The sequence below is a fragment of the Coregonus lavaretus genome (assembly GCF_964263955.1).
Source record: "Coregonus lavaretus genome assembly, chromosome: 2".
NCBI classification, from domain to species: domain Eukaryota; kingdom Metazoa; phylum Chordata; class Actinopteri; order Salmoniformes; family Salmonidae; genus Coregonus; species Coregonus lavaretus.
The window spans coordinates 46,623,922-46,648,122 of NC_139989.1; the positions used below are offsets into that span (position 1 = coordinate 46,623,922).

At 44.5% G+C, this 24,201-nt stretch overlaps 3 protein-coding genes across 3 annotated transcripts; 2 read left to right on the plus strand and 1 right to left on the minus strand.

Annotated features, from left to right (window-relative positions):
• Positions 1-2,118: 2,118 nt before the first annotated feature.
• Positions 2,119-8,254, plus strand: LOC311137463 (intraflagellar transport protein 56; the record flags this gene model as incomplete). The annotated part of the gene is made up of 13 exons (XM_084171992.1): positions 2,119-2,243; positions 2,550-2,721; positions 2,886-2,960; positions 3,067-3,169; positions 3,292-3,347; positions 3,826-3,879; positions 5,173-5,236; positions 5,357-5,445; positions 7,169-7,252; positions 7,372-7,441; positions 7,538-7,644; positions 7,772-7,905; positions 8,108-8,254. The coding sequence occupies 13 exons, from the start codon at positions 2,119-2,121 to the stop codon at positions 8,217-8,219; spliced, it is 1,245 nt and encodes a 414-aa protein (XP_084028118.1). The 3' UTR covers positions 8,220-8,254.
• A 545-nt stretch (positions 8,255-8,799) lies between these two features.
• LOC311147813 (ubinuclein-2-like) lies at positions 8,800-21,562 on the plus strand. The gene is made up of 17 exons (XM_084184604.1): positions 8,800-9,428; positions 9,801-9,932; positions 10,045-10,152; positions 10,849-10,959; positions 11,070-11,176; positions 11,358-11,823; positions 12,500-12,570; positions 12,696-12,825; positions 12,986-13,092; positions 13,244-13,354; positions 14,176-14,319; positions 14,418-14,468; positions 14,586-14,628; positions 14,751-15,872; positions 16,365-16,569; positions 20,660-20,728; positions 20,954-21,562. The coding sequence occupies exons 1-17, from the start codon at positions 9,117-9,119 to the stop codon at positions 21,019-21,021; spliced, it is 3,357 nt and encodes a 1,118-aa protein (XP_084040730.1). The 5' UTR covers positions 8,800-9,116; the 3' UTR covers positions 21,022-21,562.
• A 272-nt stretch (positions 21,563-21,834) lies between these two features.
• On the minus strand, positions 21,835-23,890 carry LOC311147823 (telomerase RNA component interacting RNase-like). Its single transcript, XM_084184616.1, has 3 exons — positions 23,031-23,890; positions 22,635-22,712; positions 21,835-22,530 (listed from the first exon to the last, which is right to left on the minus strand). Exons 1-3 carry the CDS (start codon positions 23,292-23,294, stop codon positions 22,426-22,428), a joined length of 447 nt encoding a protein of 148 aa, XP_084040742.1. The 5' UTR covers positions 23,295-23,890; the 3' UTR covers positions 21,835-22,425.
• Positions 23,891-24,201: the final 311 nt, after the last annotated feature.

Here is a 24,201-nt window from a genome sequence, read left to right on the forward strand (position 1 = left end):
TTGGCAATGACACAGGTCAAACGTTTTCTGTAAGTCTTCACAAGGTTTTCACACACTGTTGCTGGTATTTTGGCCCATTCCTCCATAAAGATCTCCTCTAGAGCAGTGATGTTTTGGGGCTGTCGCTGGGCAACACGGACTTTCAACTCCCTCCAAAGATTTTCTATGGGGTTGAGATCTGGAGACTGGCTAGGTCACTCCAGGACCTTGAAATACTTCTTACGAAGCCACTCCTTTGTTGCCCGGGCGGTGTGTTTGGGATCATTGTCATGCTGAAAGACCCAGCCACGTTTCATCTTCAATGCCCTTGCTGATGGAAGGAGGTTTTCACTCCAAATCTCACGATACATGGCCCCATTCATTCTTTCCTTTACACGGATCAGTCGTCCTGGTCCCTTTGCAGAAAAACAGCCCCAAAGCATGATGTTTCCACCCCCATGCTTCACAGTAGGTATGGTGTTCTTTGGATGCAACTCAGCATTCTTTGTCCTCCAAACACGACGAGTTGAGTTTTTACCAAAAAGTTATATTTTGGTTTCATCTGACCATATGACATTCTCCCAATCCTCTTCTGGATCATCCAAATGCACTCTAGCAAACTTCAGACGGGCCTGGACATGTACTGGCTTAAGCAGGGGGACACGTCTGGCACTGCAGGATTTGAGTCCCTGGCGGCGTAGTGTGTTACTGATGGTAGGCTTTGTTACTTTGGTCCCAGCTCTCTGCAGGTCATTCACTAGGTCCCCCCGTGTGGTTCTGGGATTTCTGCTCACCGTTCTTGTGATCATTTTGACCCCACAGGGTGAGATCTTGCGTGGAGCCCCAGATCGAGGGAGATTATCAGTGGTCTTGTATGTCTTCCATTTCCTAATAATTGCTCCCACAGTTGATTTCTTCAAACCAAGCTGCTTACCTATTGCAGATTCAGTCTTCCCAGCCTGGTGCAGGTCTACAATTTTGTTTCTGGTGTCCTTTGACAGCTCTTTGGTCTTGGCCATAGTGGAGTTTGGAGTGTGACTGTTTGAGGTTGTGGACAGGTGTCTTTTATACTGATAACAAGTTCAAACAGGTGCCATTAATACAGTTAACGAGTGGAGGACAGAGGAGCCTCTTAAAGAAGAAGTTACAGGTCTGTGAGAGCCAGAAATCTTGCTTGTTTGTAGGTGACCAAATACTTATTTTCCACCATAATTTGCAAATAAATTCATAAAAAATCCTACAATGTGATTTCCTGGATTTTTTTTTCTCAATTTGTCTGTCATAGTTGACGTGTAGCTATGATGAAAATTACAGGCCTCTCTCATCTTTTTAAGTGGGAGAACTTGCACAATTGGTGGCTGACTAAATACTTTTTTCCCCCACCGTATATATATATATATATATATATATATATATATATATATATATATATATATATTGAACTATGCAGTGCTTACATTACTGTCTGCAGGAAGATGACGCTCATCCTATCAATATGGTTGAATTTGCTCAGTTTCAGCGCAATGTTGGTGAGCGAGGGGAGGATGCAGACCTGTGGTTGGCCTACTGTGCTTTCCACCTTGGTGACTACAAGAGAGCCATGGAGGTTTGAAAACCTTTATTGAACTGAGTAACATTGGTTTGGGTGTGTGAAAGTATTTTCCTGTTTTTGATTATGTGAGACATGTACTAATACCTATGTGTAAATTTCTTCCTCAGGAATACAAGGCCCTGACAGAGAAACCAGACTGCCGCCCAGATGTGTGGGTCTACCTGGCCTGTGCTCTCTTCTTCCTGGGGCTTTACAAGGAAGCAGAGGAGGCTTCACTCAAGGGTACCTCATCCACCTTGTTCCCCTTTCTCACATTTTGTTGCTTTATTACAAAAGGTGATATGGAAAAGTAAAGACCTTTTCTCCCTGACCTTACGTGCTTCTTCTGTCTCTTTCAGCCCCTAAATGCCAGCTGCAGAATCGACTACTGTTCCACTTGGCTCACAAGGTCAGCTTTCGCCTTATTGCTAACTCATTCATACAGTGCTATGGTACCAAACAACTTATATAACATAATTTGTTCTATTATACCCTTATTTCTGGTCTATTTTCTTTTTAAAATGCAGTTCAATGATGAGAAGCAGCTGATGGGTTTCCACCAGGAGTTGGAGGATGTGACAGAGGACCAGCTCAGCCTGGCCTCCATCCACTACATGCGCTCTCACTACCAGGAGGCCATCGACATCTACAAACGCATCCTGCTGCAGAACAGGTGACAGGCAACAGAATGCACCACAGAGTGACAGAGACACCATGCAACACTCCAAGTGGAGAGGGGGAGTTAGAGAGTGAGTGGAGGGAGGGAGAGTGATAGTTTCCCTGTGTTGAGACAGAGAGAAGATAACAGAGACTGGAGAGGAGGATAGTGACTGCTTATGCAGGTGAGAGGGTGGGAAAGAGAGATGTATTAAGGATTAGAAAGGACAATCGACATGCACGTAGAGTCAGTCCATACATATTATCACGAATGAGTGGATTCGAGGGAGCTCATGCTGTGTTCATCCTGTGTCTGCTGCAGAGACTTCCTGGCCCTGAATGTGTATGTGGCTCTGTGCTACTACAAGCTGGACTACTACGATGTGTCCCAGGAGGTGCTGGCTGTTTACCTGCAGAGCGTCCCAGACTCCACCATCGCTCTCAACCTCAAGGCCTGCAACCACTTCAGGCTCTACAACGGAAAAGCAGCAGAGGTAACGCAACTCGACACGAGAGTCCTGAGCAAATCATTCTCAAAATTAAACCTTGTTTGGCTATGAATGTTGCTTTGTTAATGTTTGTAAGGCTTCAGTCAGTGACTCAGTGATGTATAACAATGTAGTATTAAACAACTAAAATCACATTTTCCTTCTCTCAGACTGAGCTGAAGAACCTGATAGATATCTCCTCCAGCTCCTTTGAGTTTGCCAAGGAGTTAATCCGACACAACCTGGTGAGAGTCATGATTTATCAACCTAGGGAACATAGGGAGGCTGAGCAGTTTTGCACCTCACATGTGTAACAGCATGCAAGCAAATGATTCTTTCTTTGGTGTTCAGGTGGTGTTTCGTGGCGGGGAGGGAGCATTGCAAGTGCTGCCTGCACTGATTGATGTCATTACTGAGGCTCGTCTCAATCTGGTCATCTACTACCTCAGACAGGGTAGGCCTCCACTTTTATCACTGACTAATGCAATGTCAATCTAATGATTACTAATTGATAACTAAGTGTGTTGTTTTACTATTAATATATGGACAGTAGTTGTATTTTTCTATCTCTCTCAGATGATGTCCAGGAGTCCTACCAGCTCATCAAAGACTTAGAACCCACCACACCACAGGTTAGTTCCTCTATTTCCATTCACCATTTCCAGATTTCTCTCCATCTTTTAAATTTTTCAACCCACCTATCATTCGTCTCATGCCCCTCAGCTCTTTTAGGGAACAGTAATCTTATCCTCTCTTCCCTGCTCTCCCTTTTCCTCTTCCTCCTTCTACCAGGATAGTGTAGTTTGCGGTGTAGTTCTACGTTTGCAGTGTAGTCATTTGTGGTAGGCGTTTGTGTATTAACCTCCCCCTTTCTGTCTCTCTCTCTCTCTCTCTCTCTCTCTCTCTCTCTCTCTCTCTCTCTCTCTCTCAGGGCAGTGTTAGACTTAATGTACATCAGCGTACAGTAAGTGTGTGTGTGCGGCCAGTTCTCTCTTTCCCTATCCTCCTCTTCTCTTTGCCAGGGTTAGTGCAGTCTTAGCCATAAACTCAATGGATTGGGGTGTATGGTAAGTGCATATGTGCTCTAACCTCTCCCTGCCTCTTTTTCAGGAGTACATCTTGAAGGGGGTTGTGAATGCTGCACTGGGACAGGAGATGGGGTCGGTGAGTACCAGAGATACATTTAGATACTACACTGAACAAAAACAAGTGTTGGTCCCATGTTTCATGAGCTGAAATAAAAGATCCCAGAAATGTTCCATACGCACAAAAAGCTTATTTCTATCAAATTTTGTGCACAAATTTGTTTACATCTTAGTGAGCATTTCTCCTTTGCCAAGATAATCCATCCACCTGACAGGTGTGGCATATCAAGAAGCTGATTAATTTAAACAGCATGATCATTACACAGGTGCATCTTGTGCTGGGGACAATAAAAGGCCACTCTAAAATGTGCAGTTTTGTCACACAACACAATGCCACAGATGTCTCAAGTTTTGAGGGAGCATGCAATTGGCATGCTGACTGCAGGAATGTCCACAAGAACTGTTGCCAGAGAATTGAATTTTCATTTCTCTATCATAAGCCGCCACCATCATCGTTTTAGAGAATTTGGCAGTACGTCCAACTGGCCTCACATCCGCAGACCACATGTATGGCGTCATGTGGGCGAGAGGTTTGCTGATGTCAACGTTGTGAACAGAGTGCCCCATGGTGGGGTTATGGTAAGGGAAGGCATAAGCTACGGACAATGAACACAATTGCATTTTATCGAAGGTAATTTGAATGCACAGAGATACCGTGACGAGATCCTGAGGCCCATTGTCGTGCCATTCATCCGCTGCCATCACCTCATGTTTCCGCATGATAATGCACGGCCCCATGTCGCAAGGATATGTACACAATTCCTGGAAGCTGAAAATGTCCCAGTTTTCCCATGGCCTGCATACTCACCAGACATGTCACCCATTGAGCATGTTTGGGATGCTCTGGATCGATGTGTACGACAGCGTGTTCCAGTTCCCACCAATATCCAGCAACTTCGCACAGCCATTGAAGATGAGTGGGACAACATTCCACAGGCCACAATCAACAGCCTGATCAACTCTATGTGAATGAGATTTGTCGTGCTGCATGAGGCAAATAGTGGTCACACGAGATACTGACTGGTTTTCTGATCCACGCCCCTACCTTTTTTTGAAGGTACCTGTGACCAACAGATGCATATCTGTATTGCCAGTAATGAGAAATCCATAGATTAGGACCTAATGCATTTTATTTAAATTGACAGATTTCCTTATATGAACTTTAACTCAGTAAAATCTTTGAAATTGTTGTTTCTATTTTTGTTCAGTGTATATATTTTCTATAGATTAATGTACAGTATATCTATAGTTCTGCCTTGATACCCGCCTGATTTTGTTTGTGTGACATTATCATGTTATTTTTCCATTACAGAGAGATCATCTGAAGATTGCTCAGCAGTTTTTCCAGCTGGTTGGTGGCTCAGCTAGCGAATGTGGTGAGTGCTCCTCAGATATTTAATATACTCTTGAATTTTATTTTTGTACTGCACTAATTCAATGGTAAATACGTTTTTATACTGGTGCTTTCTTTAACAATTCCTCTCCCTGTGTCTTAGACACCATCCCTGGCAGACAGTGCATGGCCTCTTGTTTCTTTCTGCTCAGGCAGTTTGAGGATGTGCTCATCTACCTCAACTCTGTCAAGGTAAGCACAGCATAATACCCTGACATATACAGTGCTGCTTGAAAGTACGTGAAACCCTTCTGCAATTACACTTTTTTCAGTTTTTACCATGAAATCTTCATTTAATCAGAACCAGTCTTTTTGATCTGACATAACAGGTTTATATTTACCAATACCATATGTTGGTGTAGAGGAAATCATGCGTGTAGTAGAAAAACAAAATTAAAAAGGAATTTGTGCAGGTGCAAAAATAAGTGAACCCCAAGTTGCATTGGTTAAATCAAGTAGGTAAGTAGAATCAGGTGGGTAAATAATTAGCTACCAAATGAACCAATCAAAGGAGAGATCGTTAGGAAAGAGTTTGGGCGGGACTCTGATAAATAGAGATAAGAAACCTGGTCAGTTTGGTGTTCCCCATCCGGGGGAATGCAAAGCACACCATGCCGAGAGGAAAGGAGATCTCAGAGGACATCAGGACGAGGGTAGTGAGAGCACATCAGTCTGGGGAAGGCTATAAAATCATCTAAAAAAGATTTGAGCTCCATCAGTCCACGGTGATGTAAATCATTTACAAATGGAGAACATTTAACATGACAGAAACTCGGCCTAGAAGTGGACCCTCTTCCAAAATAACCCCAAGAGCCACAAGAACAATAATAAATCAGGTAAAAGCCAACCCAAACATAACATCTAGAGATTTGCAGACCTCCCTTGCTGCATCTCAGGTAACTGTGCATGCTTCAACAATAAGAAGAACACTGAATCGAAATGCCATTCATGGGACGGTTGCTAGGAAGAAGCCTGCTGTCAAAAAAGAACCAAACTGCTCGTCTTAACTTTGCCAGAGACCACCTGGACAAACCTGAAGGTTTCTGGAAGTCCATTCTCTGGACCGATGAGTCCAAAATTGACCCTTTTGGTCACAATCAACACTGCTATGTTTGGTGAAAACCGACCACCAAAATAACCTTATCCCAACAGTCAAGCATGGTGGTGGGAATGTCAAGATCTGGGGCTGCTTTTCCTCCTCTGGACCTGGACGACTCCACATCATTAAGGGAACCATGAATTCTGAGGTATACCAGGAGATTCTTGAACAGAACGTCAGGCCATCAGTCAAGGAGCTAAAGCTGGGCCGAAAATGGGTCTTCCAACAAGACAACGACCCAAAGCATTCAAGCAAATCTACCAAAGAATGGCTCAGGAGAAAGAAGATCTGTGTTTTGGATTGGCCAAGTCAAAGTCCTGACCTAAATCCAATCGAGATGCTGTGGCAGGACCTGAAGCGGGCAGTTCATGCCAGACACCCCTCAAACCTCACTCAATTGGCTGAGTTCTGTAATGAGGAGTGGGCAAAAATCCCACAAAACAGATGTCAGACTGATTCCAGGCTATAGGAGACTTTTAGTCCAAGTTATCGCTGCTAATGGAGGTGACACAAGCTATTGACTGAAGGGGTTCACATATTTTTGCACACATCAAATCTGAGTTTCTGTTAAATGAACCACTTTTGTTAAATAAAGAATGAAAATATATCACTTTTTTTTTGCTTCGGTCATTTACTTGGAATATCTTTATTACGAATTGGGGTTTAGATAAGGAATTTAATATTTTATAGCAAAATAATGACCAGTCCTGTAGGGTTCACATACTTTCAAGCAGCACCGTATGTGTCCACAGAATATTGATGTTCTATAATTATTATTCTTCAATGGATTCTAAATACTCAACTCTCATTGCACAGAGTTACTTCTACAACGATGATGCCTTCAACTTCAACTATGCACAGGCCAAAGCTGCTGTTGGCAACTACAGGGAGGCAGAGGAGGTAAAACCTTGACACGTAATTTTGGGATTATTTGATATCATTTTGTTACCTTTTTCACTGATACAAATGTATGTGTTTTAGTGTCTGTTAAAAGTGTGTGCTTTCTCTTTGTCTCCCAGATCTTCCTGTTGATTCAGAATGACAAGAACAAGAGTGACTATGTGTACCTGAGCTGGCTGGCACGCTGCTGTATGTTCTCCTTCTCATTTAAAAGATGTAAACATTTGCTGGTATAACACTGTGGTTGTTCTATTGTTGTCAATGAACCCTGTTGTCCTATTTTAGACATCATGAACCAGAAGGCCCGCCTGGCCTGGGACCTCTACATGAAGATGGAGACCTCAGCAGAGTCCTTCAGCCTCCTGCAGCTCATTGCCAATGACTGCTACAAGGTTGCTCTCCTTCAATAATTCTAAAGTCACTCAACTTCCTAAATGTTTCACTTCCCCTTCAAGACAGAAGTTATTTCATTCTGAGAGCATTTGCACCATATGTAACTCTTCTCTCTCTCATCTACAGATGGGCCAGTTCTACTACTCAGCAAAGGCATTTGATGTCTTGGAGAGATTGGACCCCAACCCTGAGTACTGGGAGGGCAAAAGGGGAGCTTGTGTGGGACTCTTTCAGCTAATTTTGGCCAGCAGAGAACCCAGGTAGGTACCATGTCTACCTTGGCAATCTATTGGATTGATATGGGATCATGAATGTCACCACTTTGAATAGCGTTTAAATAATCTGTCCTCCGCTCAGTGACCTACACATTTTTGTGACATGATGGGCTGTATTTTGCATTGCTGAGGTCTAACAATGTGAGTGTTTGTTACTATAATGTGCGCAATTGTGTGTATTTTACAGGAAGGCTTTGAGGGAAGTGCTGCCCTTGCTGAGAAACAATGGGAACCCTCAGGTGGAATACATCATCAGGATTCTGAAGAAATGGGCCAAGGACAACAGAGTTTCTCTGTGATGTTATAATTCCTTACTTAAGAATGCATAGCATAAATGAAGAACAGGGTCCTTTGGGCAAACTGACAGTCAAGTGCAATAATTCACCATAAGTGCCAGTTTGTTCAGTATGCATTTATCGCTTTCCTGTTTGTTATTTTGTAAGTACACTTGTATGGTGTTTTTTTGTGCACATTTATTCTGTACATATTTGCCTATGTGAATAAATATTTTAATCTTATACTGCATCTGTGCCTACAATATCTCTGGTTTTGACATAACGTTTTAGAGCACATAAAGACCAGTGCTTATCATGCATACAGAAATATAAAACATTCGAATTTGTTGGTTTCAATGCATATTTTCTATTGAAAGGTAGTCGTGCGTTGTTCCAGTGCGTTCAGTCCAGGGAAAAGTGTTCAAGCAACCTCGTCAAAACATCCCGCGTGCCAGAGCCAGGGAACAATCGATTCTCCATATTCGCGCTAGTATGCGAAGTGGGCGGTTCTTGAGGGGCGTTCTCGCTCTATAATTGGTCAAAGACTGCCCCTGACTGTTCTGCTTCCTCTTTCTTTTCATACGCACGCCCAGTTACTACTCTCACTGAATAATGATAATAATGGTCAAGATGGCTACTTCAGATGCCTCTTTGCGGTAGCTACGTAACAATTTCATTGAAACAATTATAACTACTCTTCCTCGTGATTTAAAGGCCCCGGAGCTAACCTGGGAGGTACAGAAGATACCACTGTGTGGTTTAAGTAATTTTATTAGCTGACATAGCTTACCAGCTAGCTAGCTAACGTTAGTTGTCGAACATTCCCAATTTTAGATAGCAAGCTACAGTAACGTTAGTTCAGTGAAATCTCGCCCTCCCTTGTGTGTTCGTAGCGTGGGGCTCTGTGACGGTCAGCATCAAATGGCCGAGCCGAGAAAAGTACCGTTTGTCACAATCTCTTCCTTTAACAACAATGCACCGCCTTCGGAGTCCAAGAAACGCCGCCGGGAAGATGAGGCCGAAATCAGTTTGGGGGAAGATGGAGGGGGTGGAAGTGCAGCAACCGGGCCAGGAGGTGGTACGGGTGCTAGTCCATTCGGTAACGTGAAAGCCGGTGACGGGGATTCAGCGGAAACAAAACGTGTAACAGTGCGCTTGAACCTCTCCTTGCCCGAACCCAGCGAACGGGGATCTGCTGAATTCAACTACAGTGAACTGGTTCAATCTACTCAGGTAAAGTCGTGAAATCAGTCAAGGCTACAAGTGTTAACACAGGCCGGGCCGGTGAACGCGTAGGCAGCTTGAAGTGTAAGCTCTCGAGGCTTTGGTGCTGTTGTCAACAAGAGCGATGTTGGCCAACTGTAGCTACAGTATTCTTAGATATGATGTAAGCATGCCAACTTCATGTAGACTATAACATTCTAATTGTGATATGCATGTTTATATTACCGTTATATAAATCATATAATATGGTAATGACACATCTAGTTCCCATCTTGCTGGATGTACAACTTCTGTAAGATTAAATAATAAGCTACTAAAAACCCACATTTGAACCCATTTTACCTACTCTCATTTTCTGACATGCATGATTGTCTCTTGAAGGTGAAGAAGCCTCCTGCTCCAGGACCTCCTAAAGGCCTGACGCCAGACCTGGACCCCAACTACACCTTTGCAGACAACGAGAAGGAGAGAAGAGAAGTAGAGGCGCTCGCCAATAAATTTGAAAGCAAATATGTAGGTCCCTTTACTTTGTGGTGGAAACAAATAGGCCTACACATAGATTTAATTAGTTACATTTGCATTGTATATTCTCACCTAATCAATTGTAATCGTTTGTTTCCTCTAGTCACAGGGCAATACAGGGAAAAAGAAGAGGAAGGACAGGGTGCAGGATCTCATCGACATTGGTTTTGGCTATGATGAGACTGACCCATTCATTGATAACTCTGAGGCTGTAAGTACCCTCTTCAGACTCATGTAAAAAACAACATATGCTTGAACATATTTGCACTTTACCCCTAGCCACTGTATCATAGATACTTTTTCATTGACACATTGCATTCCTCTCCCCCATACCATAGTTTCTACGCTGTTTGTAACCCGTTATACCATGGCATTGTTGAATAGTATTTTCTGATTGGCCTGAAGGGCATTCTAGAGTGTGCATTATTTCCCTATAACGCACATTATATCAGCACGGTAGAATTCAATGGCTATAGTTCATTCTTACATGTTCTATGTTTGAGCTGCATTTGAAAGCAAAAGTCGAATTGAGAACATTATTGCCATTGTTGAATTCAATTTTCATAATAGCAAGCTAGGACTGATTGTTTGGTTAGCTAAACTAGCAAGTCTGTTTGATTGGTTACCAAGGCAACTACTGTAGCTACTATATCTAGTAAACTTGCTAGCTACTTCAGTGGATGTTGAACACATTTCTACTTGCAAATGAACACATTTCTAACTGTAACTTTGTAAAATTATAGCCATGGTATAAAATGGATAATCAACTAGGAAAATAATGCACTCCATGGAAGGTTAGTTCCACTCCGCTAGCGCGTCGTCGAACACACCTTCCACGTCGTTTATTATTTTCCAGAGAATGCATAGACCTTTGTTGATTATCCCTTACCTACTCTCTCCCCCTCAGTATGATGAGCTGGTGCCAGCCTCCCTCAACACCAAGCTGGGAGGGTTCTATATCAACACTGGCACCCTGCAGTTCAGAGCAGCCTCCGAGTCAGAGGGAGAGGACTTCAAGGTGGGTTACACACACACATGCATTTTCAATATATGAACAAATGTTATTCAGCGTTAAACTCTATTTCTATATCATGTGACAAGCTCCGTTTTTGTTCCTCTTGTCTGTAGAAGTTGAAAGATGGCGAGGAGCATGTGATAAAGAAGCGAAGGAAAAAGCAAGATGGCAGTAACATGGATGAGAAGAAGCCCAGGAAGATCAGGATGCCAAAACAAGGGTGAGCAATGTTATACGTCTGTTGTGCCACTTCTGAAGTTATCTGATGTATAAGCTCATATTTGATGTATGAACTTATTGCCCAACTTTGACTTGAGCCGTGTGCTTCATATTTATTCTATATGTCTATGGCTTGTAACAAGCTCCATGTATCAACGCAACGGTCTTATGTTATCTTCCAGAGTGTCTGGCCTGAATGTCCACCGGCCAGAGAAGAAGAAGAGGAAGAAGTTGATGAAGGACTCTCTGAATCTGGCTGCCATGCTCCGCCGCTTCACGCGGGAGAAGGAGGAGAACCGCAAAAAGAACCCCTGTCTGTCCCGTGGCCAGCACAACGCCAACAGTGCCCTACTCAATGCCCACCCTAAACCCAATGACATCAGCATGGCCGACCTGGCCAACGACCCTGCCATGATGTCACTGCTGGGCTCGGCCAATAACAACGACATGCTGCAGGACATGATGGGCGACCTGGACTTTGGGCTGCTGGACTCTCCTCAGCCCTCCAGCCCTGCACAGGGGGAGAATGGTGTTCCGGGTAGGGTCCAGGGTAGGGTCCAGGGGGCACAAGGAGGTCTCCTGCCCCCTCCTCCTCTGCCCAATGGACTGCCTGCTCCTCTCAGTAAGCGCATTGAGGACCTCCGAGTGGTAAGTGACTGACATCTTCAATCATATCCAGCTGCAGATATATTTCATATTTAGAGATATTTTAGGTCTTCAGTCAGTTTCTTTGTTTGATTTGTAGGGTCTAAAGGCCCTCGCTGCTCGTTGAAAACGTTCAAGCACATTACATGGAATGCATTGATTTTTTTCCTTAAAAATGGAAAGTGATGATTGTCACCATTCTGATATTTCCTTCCATAAAGAGACAAGAGTAACACAGGCATTCTCTCAGGGGCACAAGTAGGAGTGAGAAGTAGAGGTTGCTGTGGCAACAAGAGAGCAGTGATGTTCTTTGAGGGAGGTGATGAGGGGAAAACAAGTTCCCACTCTTTATCTGACAGAACGGTGAGGGTGAAGGGAAAGGGCAAGAGAGGAATATCAGGAAGAGGAGAGAAAGGTAGAGATGGGAGGAGTGGAGGCAGGGAGGAGAGGAGGCCAAGAGCGAGAGGTACTGAAACGAAGGGAATCAAAAAGAGAGGCTTAGACAACAAGGTGAGGCTTGGATGAGTGAAAGGGAAGGTGATTGATTTATCCAGTGATATAGGTAATCTAAACTAAAGAAGCAAAGTTGTATTACGGTGCATTACATTTCAGTGTCCATTGAGCATCATTTATTTTGTTTTAGAGAATCTCTGAATTTAAATTATTCTCCAACGAACAGGCTTCTCATCAGTTTGATCAAGAGGGCAGGAAAAAGTTCTTCACGCTGGACATGAACAACATCCTACTGGAGTGAGTCTCTGTTCTGAGTGTCTTTACAACTGTACAAACTGTCTCTCCTCCCCTGACCATCTCTCTGCATGTGTTAGTCAGTGTTTATCTTAATATTTAACCCTCTGCCTCTGTGTGTTGGTCAGTATTGAGTTGCAGGTTCAGGAGCAGCCGGCAGCAGTGCGCTCTTCAGTCTACTCCCATCTCGAGGCCTTTGTGCCCTGCAATAAGGAGGCTCTGCTCAAACGCCTAAAGAAACTCAGCCTCAATATCCAGGTGTGTATGCACTAAAATGTTTGACATTTTATGTTTGTGTGTGCACATATGCCTGTTCTTGGCTTCTGTCTAATTGTAGATGATGTTTGTTAACGGGGTGTGTGGCGTGAGTGTCATCTGGTGTGTGTGATTGTTACCTTTTCCATCCGCTGTCATCCAGGATGACCGTCTGCGTTCCCCTCTACTGAAGCTGAAGCTGGCTGTGTGCAGCGTGATGCCAGAGCAGATCGCCAGATACAACATGGACTGCATCGCCAAAGTGGCCAAGTAAGGCCTTCTCCTCTGGCTCCTTTCTTCTCCTGCATTCTGTTCACCTCTTATTTCCTCTCCTACCTCCCCTTTTGTCCTCACCCTTTTGTCCCTTGCTGTCTATTTTTCCATGCCTCGTCAGTGTTCTCTCTGGGTTGTGTATTTACAGGCAGCAGTCAGAAGAGGGGGAGAAGAACGGATCAGAAGAGGAGGATGAGGAGAAGCCTGGGAAGAGAGTGATGGGACCTCGCAAGAAGTTTGTCTGGGATGAGAAGCTCAGGTGAGCTCTCATTTGTGAATGTAATGTCATACAATTATGTTATACAGGTGTTTTGGTTTAGTGTAGTGATGGGAAGTTCGGCTCTTTTTACTGACTGAGATCTTTTCGACTCGTTCAGTCAAATGAATGAATCTTTCGACTAATTTCGTTCATTTGAGTCAGTAATGCCCAGAGCACGCAGGACCCCAGGCGAACTCGAAATAGTCATGATTCTACAAGCCTCTCGTTCATAGGTCGTTCACCATAAGGGGCTTATTGGAGCTGTCATTTGTGACAGACTTGTAAAAGTGTGCTTTAAACAATGTATATTTGTTGATTGCTAGACATACAAATGCGATTATATATTGGTACATTTGAAACAAGGTCTAGTTGTGGCCGCAACCGGACTAGATTGTGAAAAACTCTTGCCAGTCAAGCAATGCATTCCGCCGTGAGGGTGATAAGCACAATATCGTTTGCAGTTCACAACGATTCGTTCTCGAGTTCGTTGAGCAGAAGCTGTGTATCTTTTGGTTCTAAAAAGCTGTGTCCATCATAGAGTTCATTCTTGCACCATGCAATCAATTATCAGTTCTAAACATGTCTTTTTTCTTCACTATGCTGCTTGCAGCATTATCTATTTTGCCTGCGCGCATATGACGAACAGTTGTTGGTCGGAGCACAGTGAAGAAATTAAATGCAGCCAGCAAGTCAAACGAACAACTAAAATGAACAAGTCACTCAGAAAAGCGAATCATGACTCAGTAAAAATAACGAATAATTCGCCAACAGTGGAGCTGAAATTGTAATGCATAGTTGGTGAAACGTGTGTTGGTCTGTAGGATGTTGCTGTGTAACCTGGTGAGGGTGAAGCTGGGCTGCTATGAGCTGGAGGGCCAGAGCTCCCTGTCTCCAGAGGACTATCTCAAGATCTTCATGGAGACTGAGGTGAAACCACTGTGGCCCAAGGGCTGGATGCAGGCCAGGTCAGTGTGTGTGTGTGTTTGCATGTTGAAGTATAACATTTGACCATTTAACCTAGTTTGCATTTCACCACATCTCTCCATGTTCTTCTCCTCCTCAGGATGCTATTCAAAGAGAGCCTCATGGTCCATGGTCACCTCACAGGCAATCCGTGAGTCATTACTTTGATATACTTTGCTTATTTTAAAAATCACTATATTTAAGTGAAGGTTAACACTGGTGTTCTTAATTATGCACTCATTTTCCTTTTAATTTCACTGTTATCCAGTGCAAAGAAAAAGATGGTTCCCACTCCCAAGTCTAAACCCAAGGTTAGTGTTTTGCAGTCTACTGATGCATGCTTGTCATTTCAATACCATTGTTGTTTGAATAGATTTAGATCATCACACTAATTGTTTGCTCTTTCTATCTCCTATGTTGTTTGGTGTTCCAGGAGGGTGGTTGGGTCCAGAGAACCACCCCCTCAGTTGGTGCGACCCCCTCCCCTGCAGCCCCAGTGGCCTGTCGGCCCTCCCAGTCCCCCGCAGAGCCCATCTGTCTGCTGGACTCCCTGGATGAAGAGCTGACCGCCCCCGCCCTGGACTCCATCTCCCAGGCCCTGGCCCTCCTCAGCAACGCAGCCAAGGGCCTGGTCCAAGGGGACAGCCCCCCCTCCCCTGATGGGCCCAAGACTGCCCCGTCCTCCCTCCACGCCTCACCTCTTCTCCAGAAGCACAAGAAGAGCACCATCAACACACCCAGCTCCAACACACCTCTCTACGTTTCTACCTCCTCCTCCCCCTCCCGGCCTCCCACCGTCTCCCCTTCTCTGTCCTCAGTGAGGAGCGAGGGGTTGGGGTCGATGAAGGGTGGAGGTGCCCTGGCTCAGGCTCACAGACAATCAGTGTTGAGCACTCAGAGGCCTGCTGGGATGGGCCTGAGTAAAGCCAACGCTCCCGGCTCTCACTCCCAGCCTAAGCCGCGGCTGCCCCCCAATCAGAAGGGCTTTGGCAGCAATAATACTAAAGCCAACAGTGGTGACCCCCCCCTCTCCTCACCCTCTCCCTCCTTTTCCCACTCTCTCTCAGGAGCCCAAGCTCAGCAGCAGTCCAACTTCATCACCCCCATGCAGGCCACTCTCACCAAGTCCTCCCACAGCAGCACCTCACCCATCATCAAACTCACCCCTCGCCTCCCCAACCCCTTAACGCCCACCACCTTCTCCTCACCCTCCCCCAATCCCAGGCCTCAGGCAGCTTCCAGTATACACCAGTACTCGTCCAAAAGCCCAGCAGGGTTCCGCCCACCTTTCTCAGGTGCTCTGGGAGGGCCAGCCAAAATTGTCCAGGGCAGCTACACCCCTACAGGAGGGCAGAAGACCCCCTCTCAGATCATCAGCAGCAGCGCCAACACCAGCCTTACCAACACCTCATCCATCAGCAAGCATTCGGGATCCAGTCCCTCCCCTACCACAACCTCGACCAGTCAGCGACAAAGGCCGGCAGGTGGAACCATTCAGGGGGCTAAGCCTATTCAATCTGTCTCCACACAGTCTGTCTCTTCTCAGTTGCCACAGGTAAGTGAGAAGTAGGAGAGGGTAGCTGGGTGGGACAAGGTCATGGTGCAGCAAATATTCAAAATGAGTTTAGCGTCTACTGTGTGGTTTGTGTTATCTGTGTATTTATGTATTTTATCTGTGTGTATGTTTGTATATATATTTGTCTGTGGGTCTGGGTCTGTAGTTGTAATTATAAACTGGGTGGTTCGAGCCCTGAATGCTGATTTGGCTGAAAGTCATGGTATATCAGACCACGAGTATGACAAAACATTAATTTTTGCTAAACTAATTACGTTGGTAACCAGCTTATAAAAGCAATAAGGCACCTCAAGGGGTTGTGGTATATTGCCAATATACCACGGCTAAGGGCTGTATCCAGGCACTCCGCGTTGCGTCGTGCTTAAGAACAGCCCTTAGCTGTGGTATATTAATAATAATATAATAATAATATTGGCCATATACCACACCCCCTCGGGCCTTATTGCTTAAATATATGCCTTTGTTCTCCAGGTGTCCTCAGCCAGCAGCAGTCTTCTTGGCTCTGCTCCGTCTCTCGCACTGGGTTTTGGGATGTTGGGGGGGCTGGTTCCCGTCTCTCTGCCCTTCCAGTTCCCTTCACTCTTAAACCTGCCCCCATTAGGGGGCAATGCCGGCTCCAGCACCGGGGCCAGTGGCTCATCAGCCAGCAACAGCTCAGCATTCTCCCTGACCCAGAGTGAGTGACACAGCCAGGCCACAGAAACATGAAAAAACTGAAAAATGTACAGTGCTTTTGGTAAGTATTCAGACCCCTTCACTTTTTCCACATTTTGTTACGTTACAGCCTTATTCTAAAATTGATTAAATTATTAATTTTTCTCATTACTCTACACACAATACCCCATAATGACAAAGCAAAAACAGATTTTTAGAAATGTTTGCTAATGTATAAAAAAATAAAAAGAATACCTTATTTACATACAGTGAGGGAAAAAAAGTATTTGATCCCCTGCTGATTTTGTACGTTTTCCCACTGACAAAGAAATGATCAGTCTATAATTTTAATGGTAGGTTTATTTGAACAGTGAGAGACAGAATAACAACAACAAAAATCCAGAAAAACGCATGTCAAAAATGTTATAAATTGATTTGCATTTTAATGAGGGAAATAAGTATTTGACCCCTCTGCAAAACATTACTTAGTACTTGGTGGCAAAACCCTTGTTGGCAATCACAGAGGTCAGACGTTTCTTGTAGTTGGCCACCAGGTTTGCACACATCTCAGGAGGGATTTTGTCCCGCTCCTCTTTGCAGATCTTCTCCAAGTCATTAAGGTTTTGAGGCTGACGTTTGGCAACTCGAACCTTCAGCTCCCTCCACAGATTTTCTATGGGATTAAGGTCTGGAGACTGGCTAGGCCACTCCAGGACCTTAATGTGCTTCTTCCTGAGCCACTCCTTTGTTGCCTTGGCTGTGTGTTTTGGGTCATTGTCATGCTGGAATACCCATCCACGACCCATTTTCAATGCCCTGGCTGAGGGAAGGAGGTTCTCACCCAAGATTTGACGGTACATGGCCCCGTCCATCGTCCCTTTGATGCAGTGAAGTTGTCCTGTCCCCTTAGCAGAAAAACACCCCCAAAGCATAATGTTTCCACCTCCATGTTTGATGGTGGGGATGGTGTTCTTGGGGTCATAGACAGCATTCCTCCTCCTCCAAACACGGCGAGTTGAGTTGAGCATTCCTCCTCCTCCAAACACGGCGAGTTGAGTTGATGCCAAAGAGCTCCATTTTGGTCTCATCTGACCACAACACTTTCACCCAGTTCTCCTCTGAATCATTCAGATGTTCATTGGCAAACTTCAGACGGGCATGTATATGTGCTTTCTTGAGCAGGGGGACCTTGCGGGCACTGCAGGATTTCAGTCCTTCACGGCGTAGTGTGTTACCAATTGTTTACTTGGTGACTATGGTCCCAGCTGCCTTGAGATCATTGACAAGATCCTCCCGTGTAGTTCTGGGCTGATTCCTCACCGTTCTCATGATCATTGCAACTCCACGAGGTGAGATCTTGCATGGAGCCCCAGGCCGAGGGAGACTGACAGTTCTTTTGTGTTTCTTACATTTGTGAATAATCGTACCAACTGTTGTCACCTTCTCACCAAGCTGCTTGGCGATGGTCTTGTAGCCCATTCCAGCCTTGTGTAGGTCTACAATCTTGTCCCTGACATCCTTGGAGAGCTCTTTGGTCTTGGCCATGGTGGAGAGTTTGGAATCTGATTGATTGATTGCTTCTGTGGACAGGTGTCTTGTATACAGGTAACAAACTGAGATTAGGAGCACTCCCTTTAAGAGTGTGCTCCTGATCTCAGCTCGTTACCTGTATAAAAGACACCTGGGAGCCAGAAATCTTTCTGATTGAGAGGGGGTCAAATACTTATTTCCCTCATTAAAATGCAAATCAATTTATAACATTTTTGACATGCGTTTTTTCTGGATTTTTTTGTTGTTATTCTGTCTCTCACTGTTCAATAAACCTACCATTATAATTATAGACTGATAATTTCTTTGTCAGTGGGCAAACGTACAAAATCAGCAGGGGATCAAATACTTTTTTCCCTCACTGTAAGTATTCAGATCCTTTGCTATGAGACTCAAAATTGATCTCCGGTGCATCCTGTTTCCATTGATCATTCTTGAGATGTTTCTATAACTTGATTGGAGTCCACCTGTGGTAAATTCAATTGATTGGACATGATTTGGAAAAGCACACACCTGTCTATATAAGGTCCCACAGTTGACAGTGCATGTCAGAGCAAAAACCAAGCCATGAAGTCGAAGGAATCGTCAGAGACAGGATTGTGTCGAGGCACAGATCTGGGGAAGGCTACCAAAAAAGTTCTGCAGCATTGCAGGTCCCCAAGACCACAGTGGCCTACATCATTCTTAAATGGAAGAAGTTTGGGATCACCAAGACTCTTCCTAGAGCTGGCCGCCCTGCCAAACTGAGCAACCGGGGGAAAAGTGCCTTGGTCAGGGAGGTGACCAAGAACCCGATGGTCACTCTGACAGAGCTCCAGAGTTCCTTTGTGGAGATGGGATAACCTTCCAGAAGGACAATCATCTCTGCAGCACTCCACCAATCAGGCCTTTATGGTAGAGTGCCCAGACAGAAGCCACTCCTCAGTAAAAGGCACATGACAGCCCGCTTGGAGTTTGCCTAAATGCACCTAAAGGACTCTCAGACCACGAGAAACAAGATTCTCTGGTCTGATGAAACCAAGATTGAACTCTTTGGCCTGAATGCCAAGCGTCATATCTGGAGGAAACCAGGCACCGCTCATCACCTGGCCAATACCCTCCCTTCGGTGAAGCATGGTGGTGGCAGCATCACGCTGTGGCAGGGTCTTGGAGACTTGTCAGGATCGAGGGAAAGATGAACAGAGCAAAGTACAGAGAGCGCTCAGGACTTCAGACTGGAGCGGCGGTTCACCTTCCAACAGGACAACGACCATAAGCACACAGCCAAGACAACCCAGGAGTGGCTTCGGGTGGCGCAGTGGTCTAAGGCACTGCATCGAGTGGCGCAGTGGTCTAAGGCACTGCATCGCAGTGCTAGCTGTGCCACTAGAGATCCTGGTTCGAATCCAGGCTCTGTCGTAGCCGGCCGCGACCGGGAGACCCATGGGGTGGCGCACAATTGGCCCAGCGTCGTCCAGGGTAGGGGAGGGAATGGCCGGCAGGGATGTAGCTCAGTTGGTAGAGCATGGTGTTTGCAACGCCAGGGTTGTGGGTTCGATTCCCACGAGGGGGCCAGTATAAAAAAAAATAAAAAAAACATAATGTATGCACTCACTAATTGTAAGTCGCTCTGGATAAGAGCGTCTGCTAAATGACAAAAATGTAAAAAATGTTCGGGACAAGTCTCTGAATTTCCTTGTGGCTTAGCCAGAGCCCGGACTTCAACCCGATCTAACATCTCTGGAGAGACCTGAAAATAGCTCTGCAGCGACGCTCCCCATCCAACCTGACAGAGTTTGAGAGGATCTGCAGAGAAGAATGGGAGAAACTCCCCAAATACAGGTGTGCCAAGCTTGTATCGTCATACCCAAGAAGACTCGAGGCTGTAATTGCTGCCAAAGGTGCTTCAACAAAGTACAGGGTCTGAATACTTATGTTTTTTTTTTTGCTAAAATTCTAAACACATGTTCTTGCTTTGTCATTATAGGGTTTTGTGTATAGATTGAGGGGGGGGGAAACAATTTAATCAATTTTAGAATAAGGCTGTAAATTAACAAAATTTGGAAAAAGTGACGGGGTCTGAATACTTTCCGAATGCCCTGTATCCTCCCGTTAAGGATTATGACATTTGGTGAATGGAGTTGATGAATGTAGAACAGCTGTTGATTGAGATGGGGTTGCTTTAATCTAGTCTGTGTGTATGTTGATGTCTTGGTATGTGTGTAGAGTTTGTTTTTGTGTTGTTTGACCATTGTGTTAATTCCCCATGCTGTGTCTGGAAGCCTGCAATGTTTTTCTCCATTGTCTGACATTCTCACATATAGTTTCTTTGGTTAATTTCTCCCCTTATCCCTCTGTGCCTCTTCTTTAAAATGTCATTCTTCCATGAATCTACTGCTCTCCTGTGCTTTTACATCCATTTACTATTTGACCTGGCTCATCTTTTTTCCTTTCATCTTGTTTTCTTGTCTTGACTCCCATTCTTGTTTAGTCTACACTGCCTTTCCTATCCCACCATGCCCTTGACCTACACTCTCCTCTTGTGTGTCATCTCCTCCCTCCCATGTCCTCCTGTCTCTCCTCAGATCTGATAAAGAGTCTCCAGTCAGGGTCTCAGGTTGCTCTGCCTCCTCACTTACAGCTCGCTTTCTCAGGTAAAATCTGCCCCTCCCTGTGACCCCGCTCTCTGCCCGCTGTCACTTCAAATGTCTGGTGTTTTCTTTCTTTCTTAGGGACATCTTCCCTGTCTGTCCCACCGTAGTCTCTGTGCTTGTCTGGTGGTGGGTTGCATGCCTGTCGCTTTAGTCATGTCAGTGGTTGTTATTTGTGTTATCTTATGTGTTTAAATATTTGTTTTTGTTTCCTATCCATATTTCAAGAACTCTACTCTTCCTGTCCAGATGTCAATCAAACCCAAGGAGGGGATGTGAAGAGGAAGTCTCTTTGACCACACCGGTTTGGAACACTGAGGACATCTACTATGATGTGACAGCTATCAGGAACTAGGACTACTTTGAATGACTGACAGATGAACTGCCCAAACACAGGATGGGACTGAAATGGGGAATTGGACCCTCTCGATAATCTTCCGGCTGTGTTACTTATTTTAACAGCAATTTGATATTGGTTTTAATATTGTAAATTGTAAGGCTTAATGACAAGTTTGTTTTTGTCAATGTTTACAGAACAGACCTTTATCACTGTGGTCAGGGAGGGAGAATGAATGAGTGGTCTGCTTTTTGGTGTGTGTGTGAATACACTATTCTTTAGGGTCAGTGTGCAAATATGTTTGTGTAACCCTCTCTGATACCTGGGTTAGTGTGTCTATTTGGTGCTTCTTTTTCAGTGTAATTATTATCAAGACCTGTAAGAAAGTATACTGAATGCGAACATTGTTGAATTTGTTTAGGGACCGGAGCTGTATTTTCTGCTGTACATAACTCCACCAAATTCATTAAAACAAAAAGCCATGAACTATGCAGGATTATAACAAAATGGTATATTGGTGACTTTCTATGGTCATCAGCATGGGTAAGTCTGTTCCCTCATGTCTTGTGCCTTCACTCGCTTTTATGAAGTGCTACAACACTACATAACCTATAAAAATGGAAAACAAGCCAGTAACATCCACATAGTGGAAAGTTAGTTCCACCCACTCTGATATACTTTTACTAAGTCTCAATATCGGCTCTTAAAATCCACAAATGGTCAGTATTGCCAAGAAACACTTTACCATGCTACCTGGAGTAAAGGAATGGAGTCTGATTAATCAAAAGTTTATTTGACAGGGGTAACAAACAGGAGAAACTGCCTGACGGTTGCTTATCTGAAGCAGCCCAAAAAGGCAAACGAATCAACACTCAAGGCTGCACAACTTTCTGTGCTTCCTCCAGACTGAGGTTGAACCAGCAGAGGTTCTTTAGGGTTAGGGGTCCAGACAAAGCCAACACACCCAAGGCACAACACACAGGTCAATGGGCGGTGCTTATAATTTCAACTTTGATTTAGCTGACATCAAATGCCATATCTCAACCGAACTCAGAAAATAACTCATGACTTAATCCAGGAGCTACAATCCTGACAGTATAAACCTTAAATAATCAACCAGGACCATTAATGTACTCCAATACAGTCCCAAAAGCCTTTTTAACTCCACATCAAACTACTATTGCCCCACACAGCACACAAGCTGACATTCATTTAAACCCAAAAAGCAAACGGGAAAAACAAGATTAAACAAATATTAAATAGGTGACAAATTCTACAGCTGTAATGAGTAAAAAGTCTGGCAGAAGGTTTGATGGCTGTCCCAATTCCTGTTTATTGTTCTTTCTAAAAGGTCCTCCAGAGTCTATTTGACCAGAGGCCTGGTTTTGTCATCATCGCCACACTGGTGGGCTTTATACTTTTTCACCTCTGCCATGTATTTTGTCCAGGCATCCCCCTTGCCCTCCATCTGGAAAACAGAATAAATAATTAGACAATGGCTTAGAGGACACAAGTGGTATTTAATGAAGACAATGTCATGACAAAACTATCTGGAAAATATATTTATTGAACCTCAGGATCCACTTTCGGTTTCTTCGCAACCATGCCAGTCTTGAGGGCCAATTTAGAGCCACCTCTGCGCTTCCCCACCTGGGTTAGGGGATAGAAGACTGAAACCGTTATACGAGCCCTTGCGGGTGGACTGCCAATGATGGAGACTATACAAGACGAGAGAACACAGAACAAGCCTATGTTATCACGGGAAAAATTATTTGAGTAGCTAATGAATGCTTTCCAATGTCTAGACCAGATGTGGATTTCAGGTTAATCCTTGGTGACACTGCAGTGCAGCTCTTCACTAACGTGAGCTGTGTGTGGTGGATAAAAAACAAAATCATGTTTGTAATTTGTTAATTGAGACATTGCCATTGGCTACAATCTCTAGCTAACAACTGCCAAACCCCTTACAAAGCTGGTCACACTTGGAGTCTTCTTTTCCTGTGTCGACTGTCCTTCGTCAGCAGTACTTTTATCTTGGTCCATTTCTTTTTTCCTTTTCTCTTCCTCCATTTTTTTCTTGAACATCTCCATAAAACTTCCATCATTGGCAAATGAATTGCCCGCCGCTGCTTTGCTGACTCCCGGTGCAGGACTGGCAGGCGACCCCGGGCTGTTACTGCTCGAATCGCTGCTGTTTTGATGTCTTCTGTTGTATCCACGCTTCGGATCCATGTTAGCTATTTTTCCACGTAGAAGGGCTCAGTTCCTTTAGACCTTTCTGCAACTAGCGGTGTGCTCTCTGGTCGTTTGTGTCAATAACACAAACTAAAGCCGGCTAGCTAGTTAGTTACCTGACAAAAAAATGCTATCAGTGACAGACTCCACCCGAGCCCCAAACTAAGCAGCAACCTTCGAGCCAAAGTACCTAGCATACGAAGCCGTCTAATTAAAAGAACGGGCGTCTCAAAGTAATAGCTTGGAAATCCATAAATGAATCGGAGCGACACTTGTCCACCTCCCAGCTAGTTAGCACATGTCCTCACGGCGAAAAAAATTGCAGGCTTGTTGTTGGTGGCTTGCTAACGTTAGCGTTGTAGCCAGCTATTCGAAAAATGTCAGCTAGCTAATGACCAAACAATTATGTGAAGTCATGAGTAGCTAAACTATTGCAAAACACAAATCAACCACATTAGCTATATATCATATATTTTAAAAAACTACTCTCAAAGTGAAGTATATTACGGATATATTGGCTACATTTGTCCAAATGTGGTTTTCTTTGACTTGCTATCGGCCATGTTGAATTTCGTCTTATCATTTACGTCAGCACCTCGCCTCAATCTTCTTATTCTATGGTATTATGGTGGTCCGCAAACATTCGTTTGAGGTGCATGCCGCCATCTACTGTGTGAGCTTTGTCCGCCTACTGTTCTGGAGTGGGAATTCATTCCACTTGGTGAAATGAAAAGGGAAGAAGAATTGCCCTACCAACTAACCCTTCACCCATTAAAACCTCACCACTATTCCACTACTTGGCCGTATCTTTTTATTGAACCTTTATTTTATCAGGGAGTCATACTGACCCCAAGGTCTCTCTTACAGATGAGCCCTGAATTACAGAAACGACACACATCACAAA

Coding starts and splice junctions, on each gene's coding strand:
- LOC311147813 (XM_084184604.1), top strand. CDS start 9,117: ATGGCCGAGCCGAGAAAAGTACCGTTTGTCACAATCTCTTCCTTTAAC. Junction 13,093..13,243: donor TGCATCGCCAAAGTGGCCAA/GTAAGGCCTTCT, acceptor GTGTATTTACAG/GCAGCAGTCAGAAGAGGGGG. Junction 14,320..14,417: donor AAGGGCTGGATGCAGGCCAG/GTCAGTGTGTGT, acceptor TCTCCTCCTCAG/GATGCTATTCAAAGAGAGCC.
- LOC311147823 (XM_084184616.1), bottom strand. CDS start 23,294: ATGGATCCGAAGCGTGGATACAACAGAAGACATCAAAACAGCAGCGAT. Junction 22,713..23,030: donor CTCCAAGTGTGACCAGCTTT/GTAAGGGGTTTG, acceptor CCCCTAACCCAG/GTGGGGAAGCGCAGAGGTGG. Junction 22,531..22,634: donor AACCGAAAGTGGATCCTGAG/GTTCAATAAATA, acceptor TCTGTTTTCCAG/ATGGAGGGCAAGGGGGATGC.